This window comes from Phragmites australis, chromosome 19, assembly GCF_958298935.1.
Source record: "Phragmites australis chromosome 19, lpPhrAust1.1, whole genome shotgun sequence".
NCBI classification, from domain to species: domain Eukaryota; kingdom Viridiplantae; phylum Streptophyta; class Magnoliopsida; order Poales; family Poaceae; genus Phragmites; species Phragmites australis.
Window position 1 is genome coordinate 6,654,926 of NC_084939.1, and position 11,906 is coordinate 6,666,831.

The window sequence follows — 11,906 nt, forward strand, 5'->3', positions numbered from 1 at the left end:
ATTAAGGAGCCTCATAGTCCTATGTCGTCTCTTCTTCTGCTTCATCTTATATGGATCAGGGATGAACACACAATCGGGTCCAGATTCCTTCATGAAAGAACCATAAATCCCAAAACCATAGATCTCATGGTTCCAAGTGTTGAACAGAGCTTCCTTCATGAAGTAGTCAGAGACGTACCTCCGAGTCCTCATCTTCATCATAGAACACATGGTAATGACAGCTTGTGTAGTAGCATCGGCTTGTAGCAGCTGCAAACGCACCTGTCATCGAATAGGGTGCACTCTTAGATAACTCTCTCACACTTGCCCCCCTCCTTCCTTTGTCCCTACATAGAACATCATATATGTCTTGTGTAGTTCCCATGTCCTTCACCTAGTGCATCTGTGCCTTCTCCGTCTTGTCTTCAATGCACTTAGTCATCTTCATCCTGTAAATCAGGCGAGCATTATTTAGCGTTGAGTGCACTATTGCATAGTAATCTTTGAAATACTTGCAGGTCCATTGATGTATGAACTCTACAATCCCCACTAGCGGCAACCCCTTAACACCTTTCATAACCCAATTGTAAAAAACTACTAAATTTGTAGTCATAATACCATACATATCCCTGTTTGTGTTGTAAAGCAAAGCCCACTTCTCCTTCGACTCATTCTCAATCCACTCGCTAAATGACCTTGTAGTTGACCCAGTCCTCCACGTTATATCAGCTTCATTATCTGTTGGCAGGACTCAAGACGTATTGGTTCTTCCTTGATCCACTCACGAGCCTTCATGCATGCTCTTGGGTTTGTTTCTTCGTCAGCTCATCTAGTGTCTTTCAAAGAGCATCAAACTTCTATTGCTGGTTTTGGCCGCACAACCTCTTGAATATGTTCATGAGGTTCTTGTTCTTGAATTGACAGAAGAAGTTTGCATCCAAATGCCTCATGTACCACCTACTTTGCAAATCAGGCCACAAAGGTCCCATCATGCTATCGTCCATTCCATTCTATAGATCCTGAATAGTTTTGAGGATCCCTGCATGCCAGCCATGAATAAGGCACACATTCAATCGAGCACCCACAATTATCATCCTCCTATGGTACATGAACTAATAAAACTTGTGATGTTCTCACTCTCCACAAATGCAAAGGTCAACGGGAGCACTTGGTTATTGCCACAAACCCAATAGCAGTCAGGATCTGTCTCGTGTATATACCGATAAGGAAAGTGTCATCGATACAGTGGATAGGCTAACATTGCTCAAAAGCTTTGATACATGGTCCTAATACAAAGAAGCATTGAGGACATACTTGCTATGTTTGGACAACAATTGGTACTTATCAATGTCATAATACGTCACCGAGTTCCTTCGAGTAATGATCTGCATCAATTTTGAAAGATTGCCATATGACGCTTTGTAGGTCCCGAACTTCATCTCAATTGCCTTCCTCTTCGCCCTTTATGCCTTGTTGTAGCTAATAATGTACTTTTAGTCCTCCTCAATTGCCTGATTATAGACTCTAGTTCGTAGTTCAGGTTGTTCACGATTTAGGCGTACATCACATTAGTGACAAAGGTTGAGGTGATGTTCCTGTGGCTGGGCACAAGTTCGTCCATCGTGCAGGTGTGGTCCACCACAATCGACATCCCCTAATACTCAACCTACTTCCCCTTCAAGCCGTGCACTCGCCACGGTTAACCCTCCTTCATGCACTTGACATCATACTCCTTCTTTCTTGACTTGACAATATAAAACTATCATCGAAGAAATGTCGTTCATTGAGTCACAACATCCTTCATGGCCTGACTGGTAGAATATCTAGCACCCTAGGTCACCTCAATCTGCATATACTCCCGGACCACCTGATTCTCCTCATTCACCACAAGGTTATCGAAGTTGGGATTGTTCCATTCCGCGAGAACATGAGTGTTGTCCTCATCATCTGACGTGTCATACTTAGAAGATTCGTCAGCTTCAAGATCATCCCACTCTATGTGTTCAATTAGATAAGACATTCATTCCTCCTCATTTGCCTCACCAGTCGATTCAGTCAGATAATATATTGAATGTGCACCATCTAGATCAACATCCTCATCATACTCTTCCTCACCACCCTCCTCCTTCGCGTACCCCCCACCTTACATCTCCCCAACTACCTCCTTATTCTTCTATTGCACAAACAACATAGGAGGTCAATCTATGTGCACAACATCTTGTAGGTACCTTTCTCTAGACTTCATCTTCCCTGAGTGGGTACATCTCCCACTACACACCATCTCTCGCATGGTTGCCCACAATACTAATGGTCATCTCTTGAATCTCAGGGTCTATTTTGGAACTCCACATCAACCAGGTGTATAAGTGTCCAACACTCTTTTGTATAGGTCTGAAGATACCCTTATCCATTGAATCAAATACGGGCAATACTATCCCTTTTTAACCATAAAGTATTTCACTGTCCCTATAAAAATTTTAAACTATCACTTATCCGCACATACCTATCAAACATCAACAATAAACCCTAATATTATTATAACATAACATAAAAAATTAAGTACAACTACATCTACAACACATTAATTATAAACATGATTCAATAGTTCATCTACATTGCAACAAAATATTCCCGAGTCGCTACATCAAATATCTCAAAATTCTATATCTACTACCTTAGTTACACCTACACTATATCTAAATTATACATATAATACATAGAATATGTCTAAATACTACATATAATTACTAAAATATGCATACAAACAAGATCTAATTAATAAACTATGTATAACCCTAATTCTAAACCTATATCTACATTCTAGTCTACGTCTACTGGCTGTTCTACTGGGTTCGTAAAAAAAGATCCTAAATCTAATCTCTAATCCATGTCAAAAACTAAGTAATAGTGGCTTTTCTATCAAATTTGTAAAAAAAGTAAGATAAAAATGTACATTTTCCTCAAGATAAAAAGTAAGATAAAAATACACCTTTTGGTGGCCTCCTAACGTCATAGTGAGAAAAATCTCATCCACTAAGTGAGCGAGACTTCGAAGAAAGATATTTAATATCTTTTGACTGATGGGACCTACAAGATCTCGTTGGATGAAAGGCGACGGTAAGATTTTTTTATAATATTTTAAACATTAGTGTCATTTTGCAAATTTTGAAAATATATATATATATAATTCGTCTGGCTCCACGGTAGCATCGGCCCACATCACCGCGCCAGAACATCAGGCCCACGCTAACCGCACGGCACCACCTAGCGCCTGGTTTTGTGCCCGCCTGGGCCACCACAGCTCCTGCTCCCTGGGCCGCTCACCTGCTGACCATCCAGGCCGCGGACACCAGCACCCAACAGGGCCACATGCTCACCAGGCTGCAGCACTCACCAAAACAACTGGGCCACGTGCTCACCATAGCCATTCCATCACACCGAACTCCACATGCATCCATGGCCTCATCAATGCAAGTGATTTTTTTTCTTTTCTTTACTCCAAAGCATACATACTCATGTATCAATAGAACAAATTCTTTCGCCGTGACGCTTCGCATAACAGACAGTATCTCCTAGTACAATACGTCTCTACCACACCATGGCTCCTACATCTTTTATATATGTCTCATGACCATTTTCACGTATACGGTTATGTACTTTGGACGTCTCATATGACCTTTGATCGCCTTTGACCTTAATTCCTTCTTGAATCTAGTTCCAATCCTATCACCAATCATATCTGCCCTCAGAACGACACATGTATATGAACAAAATCAGCACACAATTTCGAGTACAAGTTTCACAAACTTGACTCACGTTAATCCGCACAGCACTACCCCTCGAGCATGTTGCACATATCAAAAACACAATTATCATGCTACCACGAGCATCAACATCACATGCACATCATCTATAACTATGCTACTATGAGCATATCCAATAATATATTTATCGCAGTATTGAATAAGAGGACGTCCTGGCTAACAAACCCCATAAGGGATATGACGACCGATAGTGGATATTTCCTGAACCCTGGCCCATTATACGACCAAGTCAAAACTCACACAACCAGCACGAGGTTTGCACGACCAGCCTCCTTGCAATATAGTGTGATCCCGCGACCAACCCTTGCTGGTCGCAGGACGTACATACCTAACTTGTCTAATCACATTTATTGATATCTACTCAAGTGTTTTCTTTCCCTAGGTACCTTCTCCAATGAATAAAGTTGTGGCCGACACAGATGAGCAGAGCCCTATCCCGTAGCATTAAATGCTACGAAGTTGGATTTTGCGTACTGACTTGATGCTGCGTGATAGATGGGACATGATCTACAGAATGATCGGACAAGTGGACAAGTGCGCAGGCGGACTCACGAAAAGCTAGGACGGATAGCTTGGCAGATGAGTTTGCGGGCACAGCGATGGGACAGGTTGGGCTACCGAGGTAAAATAAGAGTGAAGACGTTCAAGAGGATGGGATAGGCCCCGCAGTACCACTAGCACAAGGTGTAATGCGCATGCTTCGCATGATGACGGCCTGAAAAAAGAATATCTAGATAGGTATGGGTCTTGTGAAAAGGACTCACTTGTAAGTTCTCCTTCTCTTGTATATAAAGAGGAGAGGATCCGGTTTGTAGAAAATAGAGAAGAACGGGTTTAGGATTCAAGGAGAAACTCATCTGTAACCAGTTTATAAACACTCATAACAAAATACACTGGATGTATAATTGTTATCCTTCGGGGGGCTTGAACCTAGATAACCCCTAGTGTTCTTAAGTTCATCACACCGCAAATATCATTCACGCGCCCATCAACCGGTACACCCGAAATCATTGTCAGGGACTAACCCTCAATAATATTATCATCACATGAATTGTTAAATCACTATGCATCTTTTGTCAATTTTATAATTATGTCAATCTTACGTTTGCCAATTTTTCAGCATATGATCTCACAAACTTTTAAAACTTTGACTAACAATAGCTTTCAAAATATTTAGTTTGAAAACCTTAAAATCATATGTGTAGATATATCTTTAAAAATATTTTCATAATATCACAAATTCAATGGATTTTATAAATATAGTCTAATAAAAATAGTGGTCAAATCAATGCATTGGATGCCGTAAAACGATATATATTTATGATCAGATGGAGTATTAATTACTTGATCTATAAAAAATAGTTTTGGCTACAGAATGGTCATTTTCCAAAATATTCTTTTGAACAATAGTTCATGTTGAATTGCTACCTTGCTATATATACGGAAATATTCGTGACATCGTAAAGGTCATGTAATAAGAAAAAAAGGAAGGTATAAGCGTGACTATGTCGTTCTGCTATGAAAGTCTGGAGATTCGCTAATTGGACTCGAGATATATTTTGTCCAAAGGTTTGCAACTTGGCATTTCTGTACGGCGTGGCTTGGCCCAGTCCGTTCAGGAACAGGTCCTTACCATTCATAGAATCTGTTTAAATTTGTGTAAGAACAGATTGTTTTCATACACTGCTTGATGAAGTGAGATCACAATGCTTGTTTCAAAAACCACAAGATGAATGGCATATTCTAAAAAAATGAGCGCATGCTTTATTTCTTATTAGATTATTAATTACTTATGCTTGATCATGTAACAGAAAGATGAAACCATAAGAAAGAATAACAAATCATATTCTAACAAAAATTTAATGTTACAAAAGTTTTGAAATCATGTATTAGGAAACAACGCATGCAAAATGTATTAAATGGAAATGTAAGTCGTGTGTTCTGTCTTCATTATTGTTACATACCTTCTCCATAATGGTCATCACATATATTTTTTTTGTAAACATAAACAATAGCGAATGGAAATGGATAACCGGGACGTAAAATTAACTTTGATGAAGGAAAAAGGATCCTCAGATACAAAAGAAAGGCCACAACTCCCTCATCAATATCTGGGGGAAAATGATTCGTCGATATGACCGCAACGAATTTTCTCATGCACGACACAAGAAGCCACCTCCCCCCCCCCCCCCCCCACTAAATGTTTCTTAGGACTAGAGACAATGCCAAATCAGTTGCTAAAAAGATACTTGAGTACAAACTAGCGTGACTAGGTGTCCACGAATCCACCGCGGCCACTATCTCATGCCTTTTTTCGTTCTCTTCCCTGCCCGGTAAAGTGGATCAAATAAAGGTAGCTTGCTCCCGAGGCAAGTGCTTGCTTACGCTTTATGTAGTGGTCTTCCTACCTTCATGCCTCCTTAGTCGAAGAGCCAAGCCTGCACAAGAAGCAAACAAACTTGCGCGAAGGACGTTTTCTTCTCTGCTCTGTCCTCTCCTTTGTACCCCTTTCCTTCGGTAGCTCTTTAGGTTTCCCAAGGATAGCGGTAGCTAGGGCAAAGCCTGCTTTTTTTGCTCCGCGAATGAGAGAGAAAGAAAATCGGAAAAAAGACGTTTTCTCTTTGTGAGATCCGAAAGTGGAGAACGCATTGTGTTCTATGGGCACATAGGATAAAACCTAAAGCACTGCTTTCTTGGAAGAGTTTGAGGCAGCAAAAAACTTTAGAGCTTGTTGGAGCTGCTGAGCATAATGAATTGAAGCTGAAGGCAGATCAAGGTAGCTTGCTCCCAAGGCAAGCGCTTGCTTGCACTTTATGCAGTGGTCGGCCTTCCTACCTTCATACCTATAAAAGCTTCTACAAAGCTTCGTTTCCGGTAGAAGCTAGTCACTTCGGTAGCTTGCCTGCCAAGCCGCCTAGCTATAGGCAAAAGGCCGAAGGATGGAGCGTACAAAGTCGATCGTGCACGTGTCGTGTGACCGTTGGTCCTAAGAAATGCCTTTCGTGAAGTGACCCACCTAGAAACAGCTCTCCTTTTAGGAGGCAAAAAAAATGGAACTTCGATCTAATGTGGGTATCCAATCCCACTGCTGGGATGTCCAACGGATTCCGAGGCCTTGACAAATGGCCGGTCACCAATGTTGTTAGAAGAGCAAAAGGCCCGGGGCATAGCAGGATGAACCAATGTGAATGAGTGTAAGCTTTGTTACTCGAACACGATTGGTGCTGACCACACTAGATGCTACCGTGGTAGCAAGAGAGGCCAGGTGGTGACAATTGAGAGGTTGTCACTGAGCATTCCGTCTCACATGGGAAGAGAGGTCAAATGGCAAAGCAAAAGGCCATACGCTCGTGTGGCTCTTCACGAAGTATAGCTCACATCCAAACATTTGATTGGGAAACGGGGCAACGCCCATGAAGCTCTGGCGGAAAGGGAAGGCCTGCCAGGCCGTATGCCCATGGGTGCAGGATTCTTCGAAAAAGCGCGGGTTGACTCGGAGACTTGAGACCTCTGCTTAGCTACGAATGAAGGGGAGAAAGCACTTCTGCAGAAACCCTTATCAGTGGCGATTCAAAATCATCATCAGTGACGGGTTTTGAACTGTCACTGATTAATTGGCACTGATAGTCAGTCACTAACTATTAGTGCCGGTATGGAACCGGCACTGAAAATCACTATCAGTGCCGGTTCGTAGATCCAACTGGCACTGATAGTACACCTATCAGTGCTAGTTGGTAATACAAACTGGCACTGATAGGTGTTTCCTGCTCTTTCTAAAATCTAGCGGTTGCCACCAATATCATGCCTATTTTCAAAATTTGGCCATTGCCGCCAATAATATACTGTATATTTATAGATACGAACATATAAATTTAATTCACGAGATGTCAAGTTTCATCGCAGCTTATATACATAAGCACATATCAATTTAAGTCATAAAACATCATGTCTCGTCACAGTATATATACACCACATACATGTCAAGTTTCATTACAGCTATGATAAAGAGTTTAAGGCTTCTTGTTAATCGAAGGGTCAGAGTTTAAGGCTTCTTGTTAATCGAAGGGTCTGAACTCTGCTCTTTCTTGTACGATGAAGGTAACAAGAGAGAGGAGCCAATTTCATGAAACTCGCTGGTTAGACTGATGATTTGATCATTGATGAACCCGATGAGTTGTTCTTGAAGTTTGTTGATTTCAATAGGCATGAGATGATCTCTGAACATCTTGAGGAGCTCCAATTTCAAGAATTGAATAAATGAATCCTTATGAACAAGTATCAGACCTGAAAATTAGTCATTATATGTATGCCACCTACATCAGCATCGGCCATTGGGAGCGACGCATCTCCGTTGAACCCGTGCATGAATTCCATTACATAAAAACCACATAAATTATTGCTTGGGCCCTTCTTCCTACAAGGAAAGTCATGTCGGACTATCCATTCTTTCGTGAATGGCCGGTGTCTAACACTCTTCTTGATATATCATAGGTACACTCTGCATGTGTGTGATTATTACTGTAAGTAGACTTAGATCCAATCAAATCAAATATTACAAGAGTAATAACGAAATGGTTCGGTTTACCTTTGTAGCAAGTCAATGATAGGTTGGTAGGTTTCTGTCGGAGGGTGAACTCCTCAAGCAGGGATCCGGAGGGACCCCCTTTGAGATTTGGCCAGGGGGATGATTCTGAATCTGTTTTGCGGGTGAAATAAATGGGCGTAAATGCGACAGCAGGTGGGATGGAATGTAAGGATCGTATGCGGAATGTAGTAAATGCATAGGAGGGATTTTTAGACAGGTTTGGACCACACTGAGCGTAACACTCTACTCCTGTGTGTGATATAAATGCTCTGAGAATGTCTCTCAGAGATGTTGCTGGTTACAAGAATATTTGTCTATCCTAGAGCTTCGGGCTCCTTGTTCTTCGGTGATCTCAACTTCTGTGCTCCAACTTGTCCTGATCTCTTTCTTTTTCTCCCCCCCTTTTCTGTGTCGTCCGGCCCCTCCTTAAATACTCGTCGGCAGTAGCATGCCCTGAAAGGGAGGACACGAGCTCCAATGCACCATAAATGGAAAGCAACCATCATGGGCTGCTGCGCGAAGTGACGGGGAGGGTTGAAAATGCGCCCCCGTCCGGTCTGTTCATCATCATGTTGTTCTGCAACGGGCACCGCGGGGAGGGCCCACCGAGCAGCCCGGCGTGCCCGTTTGGTCAAAGTGGGTCTGACACAGCAGGGCGGCAGGCGGGGCGCCTTGGGCTTCGCGATGTTATCCCGAGGCGCACCGGATGACACGGGATGGGACCCGTGCATTAAATGTCCCCACGCCTCCCTGCCAGGCGGTAGCAGGGACTGACACCAAGCATGGCAGGAGCAATTGGAAGTGGCAGCGCCCTCTTAAATGCGGCATCGGCCCTTTCACTAGTTGACACCTCACCGCTGGACCTCTGTGGGGGCCACCGGCGAAGGACTTCTTAGGCCGTCGGGGAACCGAGTGCTCGGGGGTCGCTGTTCACAGCCCCGAGCACTCTCTCCCGGACATGCCCTTTCTTGGTCCTCGGGGAACCAAGTGCTCAGGGGTCACTGTTCACAGCCCCGCGCACTCTCGCCCGGAATTGGTTGTTCGGGTCCTCGGGGAACCGAGTGCTCGGGGGGCACTGTTCACGGCCCCGAGCACTCTCTCCCGGAACTGACTTCCTTGGGTCCTTGGGGTACTCGGGTGCTCGGGGGCCATTGTTCGCAGCCCCGAGCACACCCTTCCCGGTACTTGGCTTTTCTGGTCGTCGGGGGACTGGAGTGCTCGGGGGCCACTGCCCGCAGCCCCGAGCACTCCCTTCCCGGCACTTGATCTTCTCGGGTCATCGGGGAACCCAGGTACCCGGGGACCACTGTTCATGGCCCCGAGCACCCTCTCCCGAGACTTAGTCTTTTCGCACTTCGGGGAGATAATCTCCGCGGGAGGGCGCCACGTGGCAACCTGCTGATCTGGCCTCGGGACTCGGGGACCCCTTGTTCCTGTGTCACTGAGTTTCTTTTGATTATTTTGTGAGTCATAGACAACGACCTTGCTAATATCTGACTAGATGACAAGGAGGATCTAGTGAGAACTGCACATAGATCAACGTAGGTTAGTTGGTCCTAATTTCTAATGCTGCATTGCTAGAGTAGAACATTCATGGAGGGAAATACATACCCAAAGACGTAGGGTAAAAGTACGTATTTCTTCAATTGTAGCTCCAGAATACACTTTAATGCATAGTCCTCAGTTTTTTTTTTTTGGGATCGGATTCAATCATTATTGAGTTTACATGATGTGGGTTGATGAATCCTACATGCTGGATGCCGTCCATCCTACATCTTTGTACCTTCATTCTACATAAGGAATAAGTTAAGACATTCAATCCAATGGTACAGAAATGTATACTGTGAATTATATATATATGACACTTACAGAGTCTAGCAACTCAAGATAGACACGTCAAGTGAATCTTGCTGGTACACTTGATAATTTCCTCAAATAATATAAAAATAGTGTCGTCCCCGTGGAGGAAATCTTGATCCTTATATCTGGCCTCGAACATTTCTCTACCCTCTCTCGACTCCTTCATGTACCACGCATGGAATTTCTGAATTTGAAATGTTAGTTTGTCCCACACGTTTGGCATGACCAATAGTTCGCTCAACTTAAATTTCCATCTCTCGACTGCTTTTGGTGCCAAGGACTCGTCTAGAAATTTCTCTCTTGTCATTTTGGCATCTTCAAAAAAAATCTTTCTAATTTTTTTTCTTGTAGTACCTGTTCGATAGAAGACTCCTTTGATATTTCTTACTTTTGTTGTGCGCTTAGTCTAATTTACGCTTATGCTCAATAGGTGTGGCCATCTTCAAGAAAAACTTCTGCATTTCTGCACGAATTGGTATTTTTCTTCTCAGGCTCTAGCTTTTGCATCCATTTCTTGACATTGGCATTCACTATCGCTCTGGTTTCCTCTTTAGGTTGTTCATAAGATAACTTCTCAAGTGCTGCCACATTCTTAGGTGCCCTTTGCTTCTAGGACGAAGCCAACTTCTGAGATGAACTCAAATTCTTAGACTGTGCACGTGTTGTCAACTTTAGAAGGGGAGGAGTAGGCTCTCTTGGTGGTGGTGGTGCTGACTTCGGAGGGGGATGAGTTGGCTCTCTTGGTGGCGACTTCCGTGAGGGAGGAGTTGGAGATCTTCTTAGTGACAGTGGTGGTGGCGGCGACCGTGGTGGAGTTAGAGATCTTGTCTGTGGTGGGTCTGACTCCGTATCAGATGACCATCTATCACTACTTCAAACACTATGTAGCACTTGTGCCACACAACAAAGCCACCTATGTTTGATCCGAGCCTCTTGGAACTCATTTCTTCTGGGTAATCCATGTCAATCTTATGGTACAGTCTTCGCATGGAGTCCACGTGGACCTTGGCGTATCCCCGCGGTACTGGGAGATCGTTGAAGAGAGCCCCTTCCACGCATTGGTTGATCTAACCCATAGCCACTGTGGTGGTAATGTTCAAGGTGGGCATGACAAGCTTGCACACTTTGCTTTTTGTGATGTCGTCCACGGGGTAACGGGTCAATTCTTCTTCTGCAAACCCCGTGGATGCGCAGCTGCTCCGACAACCACCAGGGCTCACAACATTATCTTCGGCATGCTGTTGCCCGTTTCCTTTCTGAAATGCTTCTTTGATTTTGGCATCTATCATCTGTCACTCTTGTACAAGTTCTTATCGTACTAAAGCCAACAACCCTTCCAATTCTTCTCTCCTTCTCTTTTGACTCCTATATCTTTCGGCAACTTCTAGAAAACCCTCTTTCCAAGACACCACACCCTTGCCGCTAGTGTGACATGGGTGCTCCTTGGTTTTCTGTGCCAAGGTTAGCTGGTTTTTCTCCCTTTCTGGCTTGAAAGAGGTTTGGGAAGACTGGGAGTGGGCATCTGCAATTCTTTGAGTCACTTCCTATTCTCTGTCACTTTTGAAGATTAGGCTGCCATTTACCGACAAAGTCACCCCTCTCGCGTACAATTAGTGCTTCGCTCGTTCCATCCAGTCGGCCATCTGAAGTGTGACACC

At 43.7% G+C, this 11,906-nt stretch overlaps 1 protein-coding gene across 1 annotated transcript; it reads left to right on the forward strand.

The window, feature by feature from the left end:
* The first annotated feature begins 5,308 nt into the window (after positions 1-5,308).
* Positions 5,309-6,809, forward strand: LOC133900160 (large ribosomal subunit protein uL2m). Its single transcript, XM_062341293.1, is given in 5 exon segments — positions 5,309-5,327; positions 6,077-6,163; positions 6,166-6,300; positions 6,303-6,403; positions 6,405-6,809. Coding segments are annotated over 5 exon segments (747 nt in total).
* Positions 6,810-11,906: the final 5,097 nt, after the last annotated feature.